The sequence below is a fragment of the Sapajus apella genome, unplaced genomic scaffold (assembly GCF_009761245.1).
Source record: "Sapajus apella isolate SASKATOON/1434 unplaced genomic scaffold, GSC_monkey_1.0 scaffold1, whole genome shotgun sequence".
NCBI classification, from domain to species: domain Eukaryota; kingdom Metazoa; phylum Chordata; class Mammalia; order Primates; family Cebidae; genus Sapajus; species Sapajus apella.
The window spans coordinates 31,572,908-31,597,577 of NW_022436941.1; the positions used below are offsets into that span (position 1 = coordinate 31,572,908).

At 33.3% G+C, this 24,670-nt stretch overlaps 1 protein-coding gene across 6 annotated transcripts in view; it reads right to left on the reverse strand.

Annotated features, from left to right (window-relative positions):
* Positions 1-24,670, reverse strand: part of FER (FER tyrosine kinase) — a 484,379-nt gene that overhangs the window by 127,839 nt on the left and 331,870 nt on the right. For 5 of the 6 annotated variants that reach the window (XM_032274891.1, XM_032274885.1, XM_032274906.1 and 2 more), the window contains one exon: positions 22,061-22,155. In XM_032274891.1, the coding sequence (XP_032130782.1) occupies positions 22,061-22,155 (95 nt within the window). Of the gene's footprint in view, positions 1-14,211; positions 14,569-22,060; positions 22,156-24,670 lie in introns of those variants that run through there. The other variant, XM_032274911.1, reaches the window with a different exon arrangement.

Sequence of the window (24,670 nt, forward strand, 5' to 3'; positions counted from 1 at the left end):
CCACTGAGACCAGAGTCAAAAAATGTCATATCACTAGAAAATATTCAGGAAGAAAAATTTCCTCATGAGGGTAGAACTATATAAACATAGCTATGTAAAACTTTTCACAGTTAATGGCTTTTTTCCAGCTTTCCTACTCATTAGATAATTTTTTACTTAATACAAATGATAGTTAAAAATTTCTGGACATATGATGTTCAGATTGTCAATTACGTATGTTTCCTAAAATTATTTTGCATTACCAATGAAAAATAAAAATTCCCTGTGTTCTCTTCTTATGTACTATGTTTTTGAATTGGAACAAGGAAAAAAACCCCAAATTTTGTTAGCTTTTTAAAGATAAGACTGTATACTGTTATAGACTGATTTGTGGGAACACTATATCTTAAAAGGAATTGTCTGATTCTAGGATCTCTGTATATTTTCAACTACTACGCAACAGGAAAAGTATATGAAAAAGATGATACATGTAGAAATAAAATTACAAGGCATTTATTTGTCACTATAAAATGGTTTACTCAAGTGATGTAGGTTTCTGTCACCAGCGATGTCATGTGGATATGATATACCCTCTGATATGATGTAATGAGAGGGGCATTTTGTCAGTGTGGTATTTTTCAAAAACCCGTAAGTTCAGTCTACTTATAGGGAGAAAAAAAAATTAGACAAACCCTGATTGGCAAAACATTTTAATGGACATCTATCTTCAAGACTGTCAAGATGATGAAAAATAACGACAGCCTGAGAAACTCTCACAGACTAGAGGAGACTGAAGAGATAGGACAACTAAATAAATACAACATAATGCCTTCTATTGTAACATGGAACAGAAAGAGGGCATTACAGGAAAACCAGTAAATTTTAATTAAAGTGTAATGTTTGGCGTAAGAAATGTTTTTACTGATATTCTCATCAATCGAATATAGACATACACAAATTTGGAACATTCACACTTATGGAAAATGCGATATAGAATTCATGGTATATATTATCCACAGCAAAGCTGCCATAGAATAGGTACTTGATATGCACCTGTTGGTCAAAAGATGGATGAATGATAATATGCATTTTTTAAAACTCTATTTTCAGTGAAAGATACATGTAATAATCATGTTTGTATTACAAAACAACTGCATTAATTATAATCAAATTTTCTCTATTCCATTGCAAATAATCCTGAAATGTTTTTGAATGTTATTTACATTTCTAAATTTGTCCTTTTTTCTAAATAACACAGAAAAGCCTTATCTGTACCGTGACTTATTTTTAACAGACTTATTTTCTTCTCTACTTTCTTTTCCCAAGTACTGAGTCTAAATCATATTGACTAGAGCCAAGAGCCAAATTCTTCTTCTACAGTTTAACAACAGGTCCACCTTGTAATTCACTTAACCTCCCAATGCATATTTTTCCATCAGTAAAATGGCATACAATAAGTGTTATATCATTATGGAACTACTGTTATTTTGTTGCTCATCACAGGGAACACCTAAACTTCATAGGTTTTTCTTTTATTAGTATTTCCAACGTTAAATAGCTTCTAAGGAAAAGGGATAGGCATACTCATCACCAAACACGGTGATGTTTAAAATACTCACTTTCAAAATATACTATTCCCTCAAATCAGTCTGTAAGGGTATCATTTTCCAATATATTATACTGAACTGGATAGACCTTACATCTAAAAGCATGTGGCATGTCTTATGTTCTTTCATATATATGACCAAATAAAATGTTTTTATCTCCTTTTCTCTTAATGTTTTCAATAATCTTTTCCCAGCTTTATTTAAAAGCTATTTCTGGATCTTGCTGAGACAAATGTTTGCGGAGATGAAAAAAATGAACAGTTATTATTAAAAAGGTTATCAGGTAATAATTGCTCCCCCCAAACAAGCACATAAATGGACTGCCATTGAGTTTGATTTACATTCAACAGGGAGAATAGGCAAATCCCAACATTTAATATCAGCTACTGTAAAAAGTTATAAAAGCACAATCTTAGAATTGTTCAATAGTCTAAGTTTATGCGTGGCTGTAGTTTATATAAAACAACTTTACCATCCATTAACACTAAAAATTACAAATGTATAACAAATGAAGTAAAACAGATCAAATATTTTAGTCATCATCTACTACATTTAAAGTTTTTATTTCCTTAGCCACTTAGAGTTCAATCACAAAAAAAAAGTTCCTATGGCTCATCTTCCTAGAGTAAATAACACAGGTACCTCAATGCTGTATTGGAAATAGAAGGGCATTTTGAACAGTCTTTGACATCAACACCTTTTCTTCTTTTGGCAACAACCTTGTCATTTTCTCTGGAATATGACCAGAACCTATCCTAATTTGGACTGAAAAGCTACTCTTCATACCACAATCATTTCCCACCGCAACTATTAAAATTAAACTCCTCATAAATCTATCTTCAGTATCCTCAGGGGGTGGAGACATGCAGCCAACTTATTTTATCATTTAACCCTGTCTTACACACTCTGGTTTCCTATGTGTCTCAGCACATTTCAGAAATTGTTCTATTCATTCCTATTCATTTCTGAAAGTTTTAAAACTCTCTAAAGCTCCCTTGTCCTCTAAGCCACCTATTAACTATCCACTTGTCATCTAACTTTGTCTGTCTCGTACTATCTTTGACACTGTGATTTTGCTTAGCCAAACAACCTTCCAAACTCTTTCCTACTACAAATAACTATTTTTTATATTTCACCTCAGAAACATATTCCTTTTTATACTTATGGCTGACTTTTCTAAAATGTTTGGTCTATTGAAAGCTGCTATTTGTAATTGCTTTGTCTTTGTATAATTTTTTCCCTAGAATCTAAAGATTTAATATTTGCAAATATCAAGACAAGGTTTACTGATCTACATATTAATAGCATTCTTTCTCTGAAATTAAAATTTGTTTGGTAATAGTCTAGTAGGAAGAGAAAGAAATGAAAGTCCCAGATTCATTTTTTAATTAGTTAGTTAACATCTGGACTAAAAAGTCTGAGCCAAAATGGGTGACTAGTACTGTTGTGAAAATACTGAGTTTTCGAAAGGTTGGATAGCATTTATTCTGAAATATTTAGGCACTACAAGAATATAATAGCTCATTGAACTGAAAATCCAATCTATACATAACATTACTTCTCAGGTCAGATTAATTTACCAGCAGGTAATATTTACTAAGAACTTAGAATGAGTTAAGAACTGAGCCACATTCTTTACATATTTCAGTTAACCCTTTGAGCATTATATTCTTTCTCCATGTGTGGTGGGTTCTTTTTTTTTTTTTTTTTTTTTTTTGATATAAAGTTTTGCTCTTGTTGCCCAGCTGAAGTGCAATGGCATGGCATGATCTTGGCTCACTGCAACCTCTGCCTCCCAGGTTCAAGTGATTCTTCTGCCTCAGCCTCCCAAGTAGCTGGGATTAAAGCCATGTGCCACCATGCCTGGCCACTTTTGTATTTTTAGTAGAGACGTGGCTTCTCCATGTTGGTCAAGGTGGTCTCGAACTCCCAACCTCAGGTGATCCACCCACCTCAGCCTCCCAAAGTGCTGAGATTTCAGGTGTAATCCCTGTGCCCAGCCTCTTTCCCCATTTTATAAGTAAAACTGTTGAGTCTTAGAGATCAAGTAGCATGCTTAACGTCACAAAGATGGTAGCAGAGAAAGAATTTAAAACCACATGTGGTTCCAAAGCCACAGTGGTCATGTTTAGACCAGCAAAAGTCACTTCCCAGTATAACAGCATTTAAATAAGAAATTACAGTGCATTTTGCATTCCACTGAGCATTTCTTTTTATAAGTATTAAAATAGGTAATAACAGAGCATCACAAATGACGACTGAGTGGACTTAAATACTTTGAGAGCAGGTACATTTCACATTGGGATTTCTCAGTTCTCTAAAGAAATTCTGACTCCATAATCAAGTACTCTGGAATACAATAAATTTGGTCAGAAGCGAAATTATATAGAAGTATCAGAAAAAAAATACTTTCTGATCTTCTTATAAAGATTAAAATTTCTTCTATTATCAAGACTAGATATGGGGTTTGCTTGAGTATTTGTAAACTCATCAAATATACAAACCTGCTTTTTTTTTTTTGAGACGGAGTCTTGCTCTGTCACCCAGGCTGGTGTGCAGTGGCATGATCTCAGCTCACTGCAACCTCTGCCTCCCGTGTTCAAGCAATTTTCCTGCTTCAGCCTCCTAAGTAGCTGGGATTACAGGCACACGCCACCACACTCAGCTAATTTTTGTATTTTTATTAGAGACGGGGTTTCACCACGTTGGTCAGGCTGGTCTCGAACTTCTGACCTTGTAATCCACGCACCTGCACCTCCCAAAGTGCTGGGATTACAGGCATGAGCCACCTTACCCCACCAAATACCTGCTTTTATATAAAATATTATAAAGCCTCTGGAAGCACAGGTCCACTGGGTGCCACTATCTTTTCTAGAAATCTCTTGAGTTCAAATTGAATACTGCCTGAACTGTGACTCTGGAAGTATAAATTTTTGGGAATGTTCATGAATTTTTCCTATACTGTATCTATTTAGATATTCAGGAGAGTAGAATTTAATCCAAAATATATATCTACAAAAAAGAAAATATAGATGTACAAAATTTTGACTGAATCACTCTGTATTACTACATAGTAGCAAATAATTAGAAAACATAATTATAAAGGAGGCATAAACAGATACTACCCGACTGCTAAAAGAATTATATCTACATATACTGATGTAAATAACTCCAAGATATTTTATCAAATGAAAAAATAAAGAGGGCAGAACAATGTATAAAATAAGCTATCATTTGTGTGATGAAAAGATGTATATATGTCTCCATTTGCATATAAAAGCCCTGGAAGGATAAAAACAAAATTAAACAAACAAACATAACAACAATAAAATCCTACAAAAAGTGAGGGAAGCCATCTCCAAGAAGAGAAACTAAGGAGAAAAGGGGTTAAGGACAGAAAGATGGTTTTTGTGTCCCTTATGTAATCTCTGAAAATTAAAAAACAAAACAAAAAACACCACACCCCAGAAAATCCAGTCACTCCACTCCCTGACACACAATTGACTGCACAGCAAATAAAATTCAAGTGCTTACCATGACCTGTAAGGTCCTACCTTTCCAATCTTATGGCAGTCTCTCCAAGGATCACTGAGCCACAGTCACTCTATCCTTCTGCTCCCCAAACATAAAAGCCTTGTCCCACCTCAGGCTTTTGCATTTGCTATTACCTGAGCATTTCCCTAGCTCTTTGTAAAGGTTATTTTTATCTTTCAGATCTTAACACAAATGTCACCTCCAGATGATGTTCCCTATGGCCCCTAAAACAAATTAGATTCTACCTGCTACCATCTCTCTGATTGCTTTTTTAATAGCAAAATTTGAAATAAATTTGTGATTATTATTAAACATATGTTTCTCCCACTACACTGTGACTTCTTTGAGAAAAGAGATCACTGATATATTTTTTACCAGTGTATTTTGTATGGAACAAAGCTGGTGCTCAGTAAGTATTTAACAAAGAGTATAATTAATCCAAATCTTATAAAAACAGGTTTATAAAGAACAGAAAGTCTTAAAGAAAAACAGATGTATTTCTAAGTTTCAGTCACTTAAATACAGGGTAACTCATTTGTTTCCAATAAAAAATAAATTAATCATTGCACCTCCTGGGTGTATTTTTATCCGAACTGACTGGCTTCAACTATTTTTGAAATAATGAAGCTCCATCAAATTATAGCCTCCTTAGTTTAGAAATTCCACTTTAAAAGATTTTAGAACTATAAAGTTGATTCTTAAAAGCAAATAATTTCGATGATACATTAATAAATTTTGTGCTATCTAATTATCTATATACAAAATCTTCTTAAAAAAGCACTTTTAAAGATTTAAAAAATTGTAAAACTACATATATTTCAGTCTTTTATCCTATTCAACAAATGGCATGCAATTATGATAGGTGTTAATTATAAGAAAGGTTTATTTATTAATTTATAGCAGCCAAGATAGAAAATACAGAGATCCAACCACTTGCTGGTAGCAAATATCATCTTACAAGATAAATTCATTTTGAAGTCTTTATCAATGATCTGGTAAAGACTCCTCATACTACAACAGACAAACATAGAAGAAGAAAAAGGTCTTAAAGAAACAGACTCTAATCTGAAAATATTTAATATATGTAATCTCTTACAATAAAAAGTTAAAGACACTATAGGAGGTCACTTCTTTAATCACTTTCACTTTGTTGTATGAAATCTTTAATTTTGAATGTGGATATGATCAAATGTGATAATGTTTTCTCAAATTTGACCCCCCCAAAATTAGGCAAATTTACTGTTTCAATCAAAGGTTACATTTTCTAGGTACATTTATTAAACTCTCAATCTCAGGCACAGCTTTGTCAGGTATTGAATCATATTCCTTCTGGAAATGAAATGCTCACCTACAAATAGGTACCAATGGCAATCTATCTAGTTTTACAGAAAATGACAAATGAAAGCAAATAAAGAATTAAAAACTTCCACATTTACTAAACCTTGTTGTGACAGTTTCTAGTATTATTTTCACATTTCACTGACGAAATGCTATACAATGCTTACTATAATGCGAAATCCTTCAAAATGAATTTGTGAACCCCTGGGCTCAAGTACTCCACCCTTCTTGGGCTTCCAAAGTGCTAAGATTACAGGATGAGCCACCAAGCCCAGCTGATTTACCTTCTTTAATACTAATGCATAAGGTTCACTGCTTCCACAAACTTGAGAAGAGTCCCAATATTTTGCATCCTCATCATTTGTGAATACAGAGGCTAACTTATAAATTAGAAAGAGATAAAATTAACAAATAATTGTAAGAGTAGCATTACCATATCTTTGGCTAATGCTGACAAGATCGTGGCTTTTACTTGGTTTCTACATAATAGAATCTGAATATATATGGTACAACAGTGCAAGTAGGAAAAAATCAAACAATATTAACTTTCAACTTTCAGCATGAATTCAACACTTTTTAAAAAAACTTTGATTCAAATGATTTTTCAGCTGTCTTTTAATCATGGAAAAAGAGGATGGGCTCTGAACTGCTTTAATGAAATTATGGTTTTCTTTACAATTTTGATAAAATGAAAACTTCATACTGAGAAGCCCTGTTAGATTCATACATATCGGATAGGTTATTGGTACAAACCTATTTGTAAAAACAAGCCATTTTATGTAAAATTTGGTTTTTATTTCAGTTGAATTCACCATGGTCATACTAGTCCAGCTCATACCTCTAACATTTGCACCAAATATAAGTAGACCGCCAATAGTAAACTAAATTTTCTTATTATTGAAAATATTACATTAAACTTTGTTCATGTTTTGGAATTTTAAGACTTTTTCATGTATAATGACAAAAACATAAAAATGATCACCTACAAAGCCAACAATGAAACTCACAGTACCTTTAAAGAAATGTTCATTCATTTGGAAGGATACATATATATTCATAATTCCTACACTCTTTGCAATTGTTAAGGAACTTCAAATACCATAAAGTCATTTAAAAAACAGAATCTAACAGCAGGAGTGGTTCAGAACATGCTTTGTCCTGTTTACCATGCCACCCGCCTCTTTGATGGAGGTACTTACTCATAGATATAAATGCCATCAGAAGCTCAGAACATAAAAAGCATATGAGTAATACTACTTGGGCACATATAATACATCTGTGGGTCAAATGTACCATGAAAACTTAATGTTTATTACAACATATGAACATTTCCTCATTATTAGAAAAAAATACCTTGGCACTCTTAAAAACCACTGAACAAAGGGGTGACACAGTAATAGTTTATATTTTTTTTTTTACAGGAGCAATCTTATTAACTGAAATAGTTATATTTTTACTTCATTCCTCACATTCTTCTTCCGGGTTAATGTCTTTATCATTTAGCTCTACCTCTGGGAAAGAATGTACACTACTAGAAGAGATGCCTACTGAAAAAAGAGTAGCCTACTAAGAAGGTCTACGTAAAAATCAACAGGAAAAAAGGTCAATACCACATGTGTGGAATACCAATAGGTTACCAACTTATGTCACATGTAAATAAACTAAAGTAACTCCAATTTACAAGGATATTAGTGATTTTAGTATCTGGAGAAATGACCGGTTTAAGCTATTCCATCTGTATCTGCTTTGAAATATTAAGTAGCAAATGAAACACTAAAGTAATCCAAGGTGTCACTGGGGTCAGAAAGAAATATCAATTTAAAGAAGCTATCTTTCTAAATGCTGTTTTGAAAATATTTTACATTATATCAAACGTATTATGTATGATGTAAAATGACAACCAAGAGCATAATATTTTGACTTTCAGTAATGTAATACTCTTAAATTACAAAATAAAAATGAGAATGCCTAGGTTTAGATGTTACAACATCAGTTAACATATAAAAGAAAAAATTACTCATTCTCCCAAATTGAAACAAACTGTGCACTAATTTGTAATCACATGCATTTAGGTTCAGATCAAAGTTGTTTTAAAGGAATATTCTATCATCATCTTCAAACAACACAAAATAACTCCACAGAATTACGTTTTCCTTAGTAATTTGTTTGCAACATTAAAAAATTCAGCCTGTTACTTGCTATATCTTAGATTTTTTAAATGAAATATTAATTTGAGAATTACTATATTGCTCTTTCAATCGACCTCAAAACTGATTACTGTGAATGAATATTGTTATATAATTGGTAATGGGTTAAACTATGTTAGGAAAGGCACCAGTTTAGACTTTGAGGGCTCTCTTTCAGTGAGTATGAGGCAGGAATCACATTCCTTAATCCTTTGTTGGCACAATTTATCCTTTCCACATTTATCAGGAGTAAAAGAAACAAACGCCAGGCAAGTATCCAGACTCCAAATGCTGGGATTTGTTACCAAAACAGATGAAACTGTCATTGCCAGTTAACCACCATAGTAACCTTCTATAACTGTGAAGTCACGTAACTGAAATTGACTGTTAAAATCACGTAAAAATAAAAAATTTCACAATAAATGGGAAGAGTAAAATGTTTATTTTTAAAAGAATTTAACTTTTTGTCAGACTAGTGAGATGTACTATAGAAATTAAAAATGGAAATGAAAAATTAAAAGAAAAGGAATTTTGACAATTTAAAGATTTATATAAAAATCTTAAAGATATTTATAATACTACAAATAACCATGTCTAGATTTCCATGCCGAAAATTTCTAAGCCTAACATAAACTGAATGTACTCAATTACATTTTTTAAAACCATAAATAAGATGTCATGTTACAGAGGTGAGATATATATTGACAATGTCTTAAGCCTGGTGAAAACTCTTCAAAATTCTATAAGTTCCAAAGCCATAAGTCATTTTAAAATTAAGATGAGTTTGAGGATTGCCAAGGGCCATGCATCTGTGTGAGCTGAGCAATGTACCAGATAATATAACATTTAATTAGTTCCGGGAAGTTCTGAACTCAAAAAGAACATTCAGGTCAAAAAGAAGGGGGCAGTTACTAATCTCTAGTGAAAGAAAAAGTTGAAACTGACATTTTTTTTTTAAGGCTTTCTAAAATTAATCAGCTTTATGCAGGGTCTGTACAGGTATTATTGTACCTGGAGGTTAAGGTGCTCAGTCTCCTATCCATCACGGTATCTTTTGTTGCAGTCTTAATTTAGCCACATATATAAAAACAAATGACAGCTGCCTAGACTATAATATTATATATATATATTTTTTTTTTCTTTTGAGACAGAGTCTCACTCTGTCACCCAGGCTGAAGTGCTGTGGCACAATCCTGGTTCACTGTAATCTCTGCCTCCTGAGTTCAAGTGATTTTCCTGACTCAGCCTCCCAAGTAGCTGAGATTACAGATGTGCACCACCACGCCCAGCTAGTTTTTTGCATTTTTAGTAGAGATGATGGGGTTTTTGTTATGTTGAGCAGGCTGGTCTCGAAATCCTGACCTCAAGTGGTCCATCCCACCTTGGCTTCCCAAAGTGCTGAAATTACAGGCCACTATGCCCAGCCATGACTAGAAATGTTCTTTTAACTCGTGGCTTGTCACTTTAGAAAGTCCTCTCTTAATCTGAATTTCTAAGTAAAAAACAACTTGTCTATAAAATAAGGGGTCATCTTTTAGCATATTAGAGTTTTCTCTTTTTTTCGTATTACCTATTGCCATTTAGAGCTGACTTTTGTTTGATTTTACCTATCCAGCAATTCATAAGCAAGCAGAGTATTCACAATTCAAGAGATGATTCAAACAAAGACAGGATCATCTTGGACTACTCACTGTAAACCTGAATTCTCAAATGCTTATAATCTCTTCAAACATTACTCTGGTTAAAATATATTTTGGATTTATGATTCCAAAAGGGCTCAGTTATCTGACAAGAACAGGAGCATATTAAACCTTTGCATAATACATTTTAGAAATGGTTTGCATGTTAGACACTAGGCAGTTATTAAATTTTGCTTTTAACCTAACAGTTTTCTAAATCTTCCCTTCACAGCTTGATTCCCAGTAGAGTAAAAAGTAACTCAAACAGAAATTTTCCTGTTTACTGAAACAAGCTATTTACTTATCTATGCACAAGGTTGAGAAATTATGAAATAGGATTCATGTTTTCATCCATAGAGTATCTTGCATAGACATTTTGCTTGTGCTTTCATTTCATAAAAGAATTATTTATTTTGACCCATGTAAAAATCTAATAATAGTCGAAATAGAATACTATTGGCCTACTTTCTATTTACCTGATGTTGACAAGTCACTTCAAACTCTCTGTACCTCACATATTTAATAGTTTTTTGTAAATGGAAATAATAACTTCTATTTGAATAACTGATATAGTGTTTAAGTGCTTTCACAACTGTAAAATATTATGCAAATGTAATACACTACATATTATGGTGCTAGTTTTATAATAATAAAGACTAGCTGGTTATTTCCCTATTATGCCTTTTATAAAAAGAAGACAAACAATTTTGAAGTTGTCTTAGAGTTTATGAGAGGTTTCAAAGTTTCAAAAAAATTAATAACAATGAAACAATTAAAGGTTATAGCTAAAATTTAGAGGTCATGTAATTCAACCACTTCAGTTTTACATTTGAAGAAAATGACACCTTATGAAGGCTAAACATTAAAACATACAAGCACAAATGATGGTAAAAGGGAAGAACTGAACACAAACTCTGTGCTTCCAAATTTGTTTTTAGGTCATTGTTGACCACGAAAGTATCGGGTTAGGATAAGAGTTACAGGCAGGGGCAGGAGCAGGTTCAGTCTGGGTTAAAGTTCTGGCTGGATTATACCAGGCATTTTAATTAGCTACTTTTTTCCCTCTGAGTCAATTACAAAGTATTACAATAATATTGATGATTATGATGAGCACAAACACACAGTGGTTATTGTGTCAAGCACTCTAAGATATTTATGTAGATGTTTATATATGTGTGTTTTATATATACACACACACACACACACACAATCACAGTAAATAACAACCCTATTTTTATTTTTCAGATAAGGAAAATAAGGCACAGAGAGGTTAAATGTAAGTTGAGTAAGGTTATACAACTTACTAGAGACTGAGCTAAGCTTTCAGCTAAGACTGCCTGGCTCTCTAGTTTTTTGTTTTGCTTTTCTTAAGAGGTATATTGAAGTTTAGTTTAAATACGTAAGTTCTACCCAGCTTAGTGTACAATTCAATGAGTGTTGACAGATTTAAAATAATTTCATCACTCCAAAAAGAACCCTCATGCCTGTCTATTGTCAATCCCCATCTGCACCCCAGCCCCAGGAAAACATAATTTACTTTTTCTATAGATTTGTCTTTTCTGGGTATTTCATATAAATGCAATCATACTATGTGTAGTCTTTTGACTTCACTTGGGATAAAGTTTTTGAGGTTCATCTATGTTGTAGCATATATTAGTAGCTCATTTCTCTTCATTGCTTAATAGTTATCAACTGTATGGATATACCACATTTTGGTTATCCATTCATCAGTTGATGGACATTTAGGTTCTACTTTTGGGCAATTCTAAATGATGCTTCTATGAACATTAACATGTAAGTATTTGCATGGACAGAGGTTTTTATTTCTCTTGCATAGATGCCTAGGAGTGGAATTCTTAGGTCATATGAAAAATTTTTATTTAACTTTTTGAGAAGACATGAAATTCTCTTCCAAAGTGACTATCATTTTACATTCTACCATTAATGTGTGAGTGTGCTGATTTTCCCATATTTTTATCAACACTTATTGGAGCTCCACTCTTCATCACTAACCTCTACTACCTTTCAATAACCCTGTACATTTGTCATTGCATGCTGAAATTAGAGAGAGAGAGGAACTAAGTGAAGAAATAAGGGAAGGAGGCAGAGATCCCATAATTCTTAAAAGCTAACCAAGTCTATTTAGTTTCTGTCATGCTTTTCATAACCACGTACTTATAAGGTTTTGATTTTGTAGTAGAAATTTTTTCAAAGGGACTTTATGCTTTTCTACCAATTTATCTTTACAAATTCTGAGATGTACATCTGCTCTTTGATGAGAACAGAAAGTGGTATGGTAGAAGTTAAACAGCAATATATTTACAGAAGTAGAAAGTAGGAAGAGGTTGTTACCAAGGCTTAACTTGAAAACAGCATAAAACTGGCTGGGCATGGTGGCTCATGCCTGTAATCTCAGCCCTTTGGGAGGCTGAGGCGGGTGGATCACCTGAGGTCAGGATTTCCACACCAGCCTGACCACCATAGTGAAACTCTGTCTCACCTAAAAAATACAAAAATTAGCTGGGTATGGTGGTGGGACCCTGTAATCCGAGCTACTTGAAAAGCTGAGGAAGGAGAATCCTTGAACCCGCGATGCAGAGGATGCAGCAAGCCAAGATCACACCATTGCACTCCAGCCTGGGTGACAGAGCAAGACTCCGTTTCAAAAGAAAAAAAGAAAGTAGCATAAAATTATATCATTTTCAAACTTGATATTTTGGCCCAATTTTCATGATAACATTAGGAAGTTAGATGTAACTTAAGACTAGAGGTTTCAAAGCCATGTCTAAAGAGAACATCACTGGAGATAAGGAAACATGATTTGTCAACCATAAATTGTCAAAAAGTTTAAAACAAAAACCAATTAAGTTTTGTAGAGTTTATACCACAGAATCTTATAATAATATAGTACAGTATCTTACCATTTTAATTTTAAATACTGACAAATAAATATGGTAGCAAAGAAGAAATACTTCAAACAATTAAAAGATGCCTTTTACTTTTTTCCTCTTTATTGCACCAGTTAGAACACACAGTGTAGAAAGAGAAGTGGTAAGTGTCAGCATAGCTACTTTATTTCTAATATAAAGGGGAAAACATTTAGTTATTTGTCATTCATTCATTAAGTATAATGTTAACTACGAGTTTCTCTTAGAAGCCCTTTATCATACTGGGAAGTTTTCTATTCCTTGTTTACAGAGAATTTTATTAAATCAGGAATGGATGCTGAATTTTGGCAAATGTTTTTTTCTGCATTTTAAATAATCATATAATTTCTATTTTATCTACATAATTAATTATATTGATCGATTTATGAAAGTTAATCAGCTTTCAATCCTGGGATAAATCCCACTTGATCATAATGAATTTTTATAAGTTGCTAAATTTGATTTGTTAAAACTGTGCTTAGAATTTTTAAATCTACGATCATGAATGATATTGGTCTGCAGTTTCTTTTTCCTTTCCTATAATCTTTCTGTCTCTTTTTAGAATCAGGGTAACACTGGTTTTAAGTAATGACGTGGGAAATACTCTTCTATTTCAACTTTCTCAGTGGGTTTACGTAGACTTGGTAATTTTTTCTTCTTAAAAGTTTGGTAGAATTCATCAGAAAAGTCATCTGGGCCTGGAGTTTTCTTTGAGGAATGGTTATTTAAATGAGAAATTCAATTCTTAAAAGAAATGGTACTATGTAGGTTCCTTATTTCTTCATGAATGAGATTAGGTAGTTTGTATCTTTAAGGAAATTTGTCCATTTCATCTAAGTTACCAAATTCCAGGAGGCTGTGGCAGGAGGACTGCTTGTGACCAAGAGCAAGGCTACAGTGAGCTTTGATCACACTGCTGCATTCCAGCAGGTGACAGAGTGAGACCCTGTCTCTAAAAATAAAATAATACTTGCACAAAGTTATTCATAATATTCCTTTATTACCCTTTTAATATTGGTATGTTCTGTGGTGATATCACCTCTCTCTTCATATTGGTAATTTCTGTCTTATTTTTCTGAAAAGTCTGGGGAGAAGTTCACTGATTTTACCAATCTTCTCAAAGGACTAGTTTTTAGTTTTATCACTATTCCCTATTTTTGTATTTTCCATTCCATTGATTTCTGCTGACACCTATATTCTTTCTTTTCTTCTACTTATTTTGGTTAAATTTGTTCTTACTCTTCTAATTTCTTAAGGTAGAAGCTGAGGCTGTTACCTTGAGTCCTTTCTTCTTTTAGTGGTAAATCAGTGATTTAAACTATAGAACCTTGCTTAAACAAATTGAAGACAATCTATATAACTACAGAGATACACTATGTACATAGATCAGGAGGCTTAATATTGTTAGAAAGTCTATTTTCCCAAAATTGATATATTGATAAAATAAAATTTCACTCTAAATTCTACCAAGCCTTTCTGTAGAAACTGAAAAACGAATATAAAAATTAATATGGAAATGCAAAGAACTTCTAAAAGAATTTGAAAAAGAATAAACTAGACTAACATTACCTGATTTTAAGTCTTTTTAAAGAACTTTTATTGCATATATTAAAGGTATACAACATGGTATTAGAGAATACATACTGATAGTAAAAAGAATACTATAATAAAGCAAATTATGTATCTATCAACTTACATAGTTCCCAATTTTTTGTGTGTGACAGGAACAGATAAACTCTACTCATTTAGCATCAATCCCATAAACAGAACAATTTTATTACCTATAGTTCTCATGTTGTAAATTACATCTCTAGGCTTGATCATTCTACATATTTCCTACTTTGCATCCTCTGACCTACAGCTTCCCATTTCCTCTGTTCCTGCCCTCTGCCCTAGTGACCCCTGTTTTGTCCTCTATCTTTGTATATTTGACTTTTTAAAGACTCCATGTATAAGTAAAATCATTCAACATTTTTCTTTCTGTGTCTGGCTTATTTCACTTAGCATAATATCCCCCAGGCTCATCTGTGTTTTGGAAAATGGTAAGATCTTGCTCCTTTATATGGCTGAAGAATATGCCTCTGTACACATGTAACATATTTTCTTTATCCATTTCTCTGCTGACAAGCGTTTAGTTTCCATATCTAAGCTACTGTGAATAACACAATTAACACTGCAATATACATAGGAGTACACATTTCTTTACAAGGTGGTGATTAAATTTGCTTTGGGCATATACCCAGAAGAGGGACTGCTGAGATACATGGTAGCACCATTTTTAATTCTTTTAGAAACCTTCATACTGTTTTCCATAATGGCTGTACCAATCTTCATTCCTTCCAACAGTATGTAAGGGTTTTTCCATACCCCTGCCAATATTTGTTATCTTTTCACTTTTTAAAAACAGCCATCCTAATGGGAATAAGGTGCTATCTCACAGTGGTTTTGATTTGCATTTCCCTGATGATTAATAATGTTGAGCACCTTTCATATACCTGTTGGCCATTTTTAGGTCTTGTTTGGAAAACTGTCTATTCATGCCTATTAACCATTTATTAAAAACTATTTTTTATTGTTGTTTTGTTTTGGGGGGTTTGAGACAATGCTCTGTTGTGGCACATCTGTTGTATGTGATTTTTTTTTTTTTTTTTTGAGGCAAGACATCATTCTGTTGTGACACATCTATTGTGATCAGTGGCACAATTATAGCACACTGAAGACTAAACCTCCCTGGCTCAAATGATCCTTCCATCTCAGCCTCCTGAGTAGCTGGGACTACAGGCATATGTCAACATTCTGGTTAATTTTTTTTTTTTAATTCATAGAGATAGTATTTTATTATGTTGCCCATGAGGGTCTGATCTCCTGGATCCAGTGATCCTTCTGCCTCAGTCTCCCAAAGTGCTGGGATTATAGGTGTAAGCCACTGCATCCAGCCTCTTCTGCCCATCTTTACATTGAGTTATTTGCTTTTCTACTACTGAGTTGTCAGAGTTCTTTATAAATTTTGACTATTAACGCCTTATCAGATATACGATTTTCAAGTAGTTTTCACAATCTGTAGGACGCTGTTTCATTTTGCTGATTGTTTCCTTTGCAATGCAGAAGATTTTCAGTTTAATATAGTCTTACTTATTTTTGCTTTTGTGGCCTGAGTTTTTGCTGTAATATCCAAAAAATCATCACCAAGGCCAGTGTCGCAGTTTTCCCACATGTTCTCTTCGGGGAGTTTTATCATTTCTGGTTTTATATTTAGGTCTTGCATCCAATTTGAGATAATTTTTGTGTATGGTATAAAATAAGGGTCCCATTTCATTCTTTTGCAGGTGGAAATTCAGTTTTCCCAGAACCATTTATTGGACAGACAATCCTTTCCCCTTTGTGTCTTCTTGTCAAAAATTAGTTGACTGTGTATGTTTGGATTTATTTCTCAGTCAAGACTTATTATAAAGTTACTGTCATCAAGACATTGTGGTATTGGCATGGAGATAAAAACGAATGACAGAAAATAACACAGTTCAAAAATAGAGTCACAGGTTAAGTATGAAAAAATGAATTTTATATGAAGGTAAAAAGGTAAGTCAAGAGAAAAAGAACAGTCATTTAAAACAAGTGATGCTGGAACAACTGGATATCTACATGCCAAAAATATAAACTTCTAAATATTTCTAACACCAAATACAAAAACTAACTTGAAATGTGTCCTAGATTCAAACATAAATTTTAAAACTATAAAAATTCTAAAAGTAAACTTAAAAAAAAGCTTTTATGACCTTGGGTTCAACAAAGTTTTCTCAGATACACCATCAAAAGTATGATCCATAAAAGAAATGATAAATTAAACTTCATCAAAATAAAAATATCTTTTTCAAAAGACACTGCTAAGAGAATGAAAAGGCAAGACACAGGCTGAGAGAAAAAAGGATTTGTATCCAGAATATGTAAAGAACCAAGACTCAATTATAAGAAAACAAACAATCCAATTTTTAAAATGGGCAAATGATTTGGACACTTGACCAATGAAGATATACAAATGTCAAATAAGCACATGAAAAGACGCTCAACATCAGTATTCAATGGGAAAAGGCAAATTAAAATCACAATAAGGTACAGAAGGATTAGAAAGACTAACAACTAACCAGACCTAGCGCTGACAAGGATGTGGAGGAACTGAAACTATCATAGACTGCTGTTGGGAATGTAAACTAGTACAAACACTTCAGAAAGTAATCTGGTCATTTCTTAAAAAATTTAACATGCAAATGCCATATGATCCATTCATTCCACTACTAGGCAGTTTCCCAGAAGAATGAATGCATTTTTCCAGATGAGGCTTGTACAGGAATGTTTACAGCAACTTCATTTAGAATAGCCGCAAACTGGAAATAATACAGAATTCTATCAACAGCTGAATGGATAAACTGTAGTATGGTTATTAAATAGAACTCCACAAAAGAATGACCTATTGATACACATTATAATATGAATTAATCTTAAAATAATTATGCTCAGTGAATCTTTGTTCTCATTGGTTTCAAAGAACATCTTTATTTCTGCCTTAATTTGATTATTTATCCAGCAGTCATTCAGGAGCAGGTTGTTCAGTTTCCATGTAGTTGTGCAGTTTTGAGTGAGTTTCTTAATTCTGAATTCTAATTTGATTGCATTGTGGTCTGAGAGACTGTTTGTTATGATATCCGTTCTTTTGCATTTGCATCATCACTGGTCATTAGAGAAATGCAAATCAAAACCGCACTGTGATACCAAATCACGCCAGTTAGAATGGCAATCATTAAAAATCAGGAGACAACAGATGCTGAAGAGGATGTGGAGAAATAGGAATGCTTTTAAACTGTTGGTGAGAGTATAAGTTAGTTCAACCACTGTGGAAGACAGTGTGGCAATTCCTCAAGGATCTAGAACTAGAAATACCATTTGACCCAACAATTACTGGGTATATACCCAAAGGATTATAAATCATTCCATTATAAAGACACACACACACACGTATGTTTATTGCGGTACTGTTCACAATAGCAAAGACTTGGAACCAACCAAAATGTCCACTGGATAAAGAAAATGTGGCACATATATATCACGGAATACTATGCAGCTATAAAAAAGGATGAGTTCATGTACTTTGTAGGGACATGAATGAAACTAGAAAACATCATTCTCGGCAAACTGACACAAGAACAGAAAACCAAACACTGCATGTTCTCACTCATAAGTGGGTGTTGAACAATGAGAACACATGGACACAGCAGGGAGGGGTATATTACATACCAGGGCCTGTTGGGGGATGGGGGGGTACGGCTGCAATAGCAGGGGGTTGGGGGATAGGGGAGGGATAGCATTAGGAAAAATACCTGAGGCAGATGACGGGGTGATGGATGCCATGGTATAGCATGGCATGTGTATACCTATGTAACAAACCTGCACATTCTGCTCATGCACCCCAGAACTTAAAGTATAATAGTAAAAAAAGAAAGAAAAAAATAATAATTATGCTGAGTGAAAAAAGTGCTTACTGTATGATTCCATTTTTGAAGAGTTCTGAGAAATGCTAACTAATACACAGTGACAGAAAGCAGATCAGTAGTTGGCTGTGACAGGGTAATGAAGGGTAGAAGAAAGGAATTACAAAGAGGCATGAGAAAATTTGGATGTTATAGATTTGTTCTAAACATGTATCTGCCACCATGAGTTTGATAGCCTCCATACTTTTCTTTTCTTTTTTGAAAAGGAGTCTCACTCTTTCGCTGAGGCTGGAGTCCAGTGGCACGATCTCGGCTGATTGCAACCTCTGCCTTCTGAGTTCAAGCGATTCTCCTGCCTCAGCCTCCCAAGTAGCTGGGATTATAGGCATATGCCACAATGCCCAGCTAATTTTTGTATTTTTAGTAGAGATGGGTTTCACCATGTTGGCCAGGCTGGTCTCAAAGTCCTGACCTCGTGATCCGCCCACCTTGGCCTCCCAAAGTGCTGGGATTATAGGTGTGAGCCACCGTGCCCAGCCGCCTCCATTACTTTTCTGATGAGATTTGTGACATTAATGAATACATGATATTACATAATGAATTATATCAATATTTGAAATATCTGCATAATCTGGTGATCTGATATTTTCCAAATGACTGAAGCATGATGCTACAAAATCATGCATGGGTAAAAGATACATTCATATTGCAAGATCAACCAATGAACTTAAATGTAACTGAGTATGAAAAGTTCACTGAGATTCCACATTGCAAACAGCCTTTAGGAAAATATAGCCAAATCTACTGTGGTAGATAGAATTTTAATATGGCCTCCCAAAGATGTCCTAGTCTAATACCTGGATCCTATGAGTGTAAGCAAATACTCTCATATATACAGTTGACCTTAAAATAAGATTATTCAGGTGTACCTTATCTAAGCACACAAGCCCTTTTAAAAGTAGAGTTTTTACCGAGTAACATAAAAAAAAACTAGAAAAATTCAAAACACTTGAAGGATTTAGCAGGCCAGTGCTGGCTTTGAAGATAGAAAGACCATGTCAAAAGGAATGCAGGCAACTTAAGGAGCTAAGAGATGCCCCTGGCAGATAGCAGGTAAAGAAATGGGAACTTCAGACATATAGCTCCAAGGGACAGAATTCTGCCAGCAACTGAATTAGTTTGGTAGGAGATTCTTCCCCAGAGTCTCAAGATAACAGCTCAGCCTGACATCTTGATTTTGGCTTTGTGAAACCCTAAGCAGAAAACACAGTCAAGGCCTGCCAGGACATCTAGCGTACAGAACTGTCAGGTAAAAAATGGGTGTCACTTTAAGCTCTCAGTTTGTGATAATTATTGATGCAACAATCTAAAGCTAATACATTTACCCAAATCAAAACACAGAGAAACTCAGATTCAACGATCTCTACTGAATTTTTACCTACAGATATACTTCCAAATGATTCTTACAGTAAGTCCAAGGATATTCAGTTAACACTGTTTGTAAAAACAAATAATAAAAATAAAAATGACCAAAGTATTCAGTTATAAAGTTGTGGTTGAATAAAATACGTAAATCCACAAAATCAAATATTCTGTAACTATTACCAAAAAAAGGCAGAACTGTATAGATAACTGCAAAAGAGTAAAACCATCACACATTATATTAATAAAAAATAAAAGCAAGATCTGAAACAGTGTTGGAGTATAATTTGTTTGATAATTAAATTTATAGCATCTGCATAGAATCAAGGTATCTGCATTCAATGTTTTCCTGGAAAAAAATTTTAAAACTGTAAGTAGCAATTAGCTTTGGGATATAATTAGATTGTTTGGCAGAGGGTTTCATTTTTAATTTTCTACTTTTCATTATATTTTTAATTTTCTAATGAAGTTTATTATTCTTATTCATTTAAAAAAATATAAACAGAGGTTATCAGTCAGAGTCTAGATAAACACTTGCTTGGCTCCTGTACAAAACTATCTTGTTTGTTTTATTCAACTTGAACTTGCCATCTGGAAATTGCATCTATGATCCTTTAACAATTATAGTAAGACCCAAATCACCCTTCCTCAAGTCTGTCCCACCTCCCAAGTCTAAGTTTTTCAGTGGCATTCCTTATTATTCAAGGGCTTCCTTTGCACCCATGTAAATGTTAATATTTATAATATTTACACATTTAAACCATTAAAACATACAATGTACCTAACACAGGCAATGTCATCTTGATGAGGATAAAGATAATGATCTAGGTATTCTGGGTGGTAATATTGAGAAATATTTCAACAGCAAGCAAAGTAGTATAATAAAACAGGACCAATAATTATAAATAGTAAAAAAAAATTCTGTAAACAGATATTAACGAGCAATCTACAATAGTAGGATTACTGAATCATTTTTATTAAAAATAAAAACCTTTTTTTCTATTTCTTTAAATTTATCTCAAAATGAGTAAATAATTGTTAAAGGTAAAGCAAATCCCTTTCAGTTATTAAATATTCTATTTGTAAAGCTTATGAGATTAAATTTTACTTCTGATTGTATTTTCCATAATAGGTAGTTGGACAATGAAAAAAAACTTTAAAACATACTATTCATATATCACTTCAAAGTTTTCTTTTTTGTTGTCAAAAGTTGTTAACATAAAGGTGTTGAAAGTCACCACAAATAAATATCAAGACGTATTCCTAGACTAATCACCCTTTTGTTTGTCCACATATGAAAGAAGTTCATAATTCAAAAGTGACTCAAAGCATTGTGAGATTATTATATATAACCATCCAAAAAGAGGTTGTGCAGATTGCTGTGGCTCATGCCTGCAATCCCAGCACTTTAGGAGGCCAAGGCAGGAGAATCACATGAGCCCAGAAGTTCAAGACCAGCCTGAGCAACACAGTGAAACTCTATCTCTACAAAAAAAAAAAAAAAGTTATTAAAATTAATTTAAAAATTTAGAAGAGAGGTTGTGTGTAGACATACTTGTAAAATGAAATACAATGAACTAAATATAAGATAGTACGATCACTGTTATAAAGTCTATACTTCTTTTGTCTAAATAGTTTTTTGCACTTAAAGATTATATATAACTGAATTCCATGTGTACCTACATTCTAATAATAAATCTGTGTTTTTTAAAAAAGCAGTTGACATTTTCTAGAAAAGTGTTATAGCCTATAAAAATACTGAGTATAGGTACAGGCTCCTTTGTTATCTGGAAATGTTAAACAAAATCCTTGGAAACTTTACAAGGAGAAATCAAAGACACTGGACATATAAAAGCAATAAAACATGACATTAAAATGCCATCATGCAAAATTCTCAGATCGCATTACCTGAAACTAGTTCCATAATGATGTAGACAGGCTGTCTTTGTGTGCAAACTCCTATAAGTTTGACAATATTGGGATGATCATACTGCTTGAGAATTCTAGATGAGAGGAAAGTATAAGAATAGTTATCATTTGAATAATAAATCATTAATTTATGATCACAAATAGTGTTTACAACTAGAATATTCTTAATTCAGCTTTTTAAAACTTCAATACAACCCCAAATTATGATAAATTAGATGTATATAAACCAGTAAAGTCTTTCTTCAGTAACTGTAGGAGACTGGTTCCAGGACCCCCATGGATACTAAAATCTATGCATGTTCAAGTCTCTTATACAAGATGGTGCAACATTTTTATATCATTTACACGTATCCTCTTGTGTACTTTAAACCATCTTCAGATTACTTACAAGACCTAATATAATGTAAATGTTACATAAATAGTTGTTATACTGTATTGTTTAGAGAATGACAAGAAAAAATTCTGTACATGTTCAGTACAGATGCAATCATCAACTTTTTCCCCCTAATATTTTTGTTCTGTGGTTGATCAAATCCACAGGTAGAGAACTCATGGAGACAGAGGCCCAACCATTTTGATACATATTGGCAACATAATATGGATGCAAATAAGTGAATTATCCTTAATTTAATTAAATATTCTTTTCAAAATTATTACCTACTCTGAATGATTAACAACCAAGTAAAATAGGAATTAACTAGTTAATCTAAAACATATACAACTCCCTTCAAATTATTCTATCTGGTTTTAGCCACTACCACAAAAGTATAGTTGAAAAGTATTAGTGGACCAAAAATTGTGAGCTGCTGAGGTAGCATATATACATACAGTTTTAACATACATCATCGATTTTAAAACACATAAAATAAGAAATCATTTTATACTGGTAAATGCTACAGGTTAACCCTTTCATGGGATTTTGTAGTAAATACTTTCTAGATCCGGATCAATTTCAAAATGGTAGTAACAAAGTTCTGAGAAGGTTGGCAAACAATTAATGGAATATTAGAGTTTCAACAGAGACTTCAGCTGAAGCAGAGCAGGCTTTGCTTGGATAAGGACAAAATTTCATCAGAGGGCTATAAAAGTAGGGTAGGCTGACTTGAAACCATGTCCCAAAGAGTTAAAAAAACAAAAAACAACAACAACAAAAAACACAACACAGCAATGACTAACAAAAATTATTGAGTTTGAAGGATAGCACATAAAAAAAGAAACAACTTGCTCAATCGCCAAAACTCCCATTGTTTATAAAAAGAACTAGCTGAAATCAGTTAGAACTAATATGGCCAACTGGTGTCTGTGCAGAACAAGCTTGCTATCATCACTGCCTGAATTTCCACTGCATGGTTCAGACTAACTCCCCCTAGATTTGCACATGTGAACCATAAGACTGCATGAAGAGATAACCATGTGTTGCTTGGGCCAGTCTTGAACTTCTGGGCTCATGTGATTCTCCTGCCTTGGCCTCCTAAAGTGCTGGGATTACAGGCATGAGCCACAGCAATCTGCACAACCTCTTTTTGGATGGTTATATATAATAATCTCACAATGCTTTGAGTCACTTTTGAATTATGAACTTCTTTCATATGTGGACAAACAAAAGGGTGATTAGTCTAGGAATACATCTTGATATTTACTTGTGGTGACTTTCAACACCTTTATGTTAACAACTTTTGACAACAAAAAAGAAAACTTTGAAGTGATATATGAATAGTATGTTTTAAAGTTTTTTTTTCCAGACCTCCCATTTCCCTTCCACCTATCACTTAGTAATTTCAGAATCTACCCCCTCAACCTTTTATAATAAAAATATTGCTTTAAAATCTGCACAGGGAGACAGAAGTTTACACAAAACAGCATGAACTCAGATAATATTAAATATCTAAATATATAGTTCTAGAGTCTACTAAAGGACATTTGGAAGTTTGCATGAATGTAAGTTTAATTTTTAACATAAAACTTTATCATTTCGCCTTAAAAGAAAAAATTAAACTCTAGGTTGCAATAAAACAATCACAAGTTAGAATGCAAGAAATCTGAATATTTTTCAAACTATGTGAGACACAGACTTTTACCTTAATACTTATGAACAAGTGTAAAATAATAAGGCTATGAATTTCAGCTGTGTTAGTATGCCTTTTAGTTCACCATCAGAATTTCTTTTCTGACTTACCAACAATGTACATGAAAAAGGTTTACCACTTTATTCTACAAATAATATTTATAAATGCATCCAACTAGTTTAACCATTGCTATTAGTATTCATTTAGATGATGAATTAGAATATATACATCAAAATGCTGTATGCCATGTAACTTATGAATAGTCCTCTCATTGCCATGGCACTATTCTCCCATTGCACTTTCCTTTTAATAGAAAAAAATTGTATGGATCCATGTAACCTCTCCCTTCCCCATCCATCCATCTGTCCATCAATTCATACATGTGCCACCCACATGTCCATCCAGCTTACTCTTTCCAAAGTGGCTTTCTATTTGTTTGGTGTTTTGTTATATAGACTCAAGTTTACCACTAACAGAAGAGTTTTAGCTATTTGCAACACAGGTATCAGGTATTGTTTTCTAA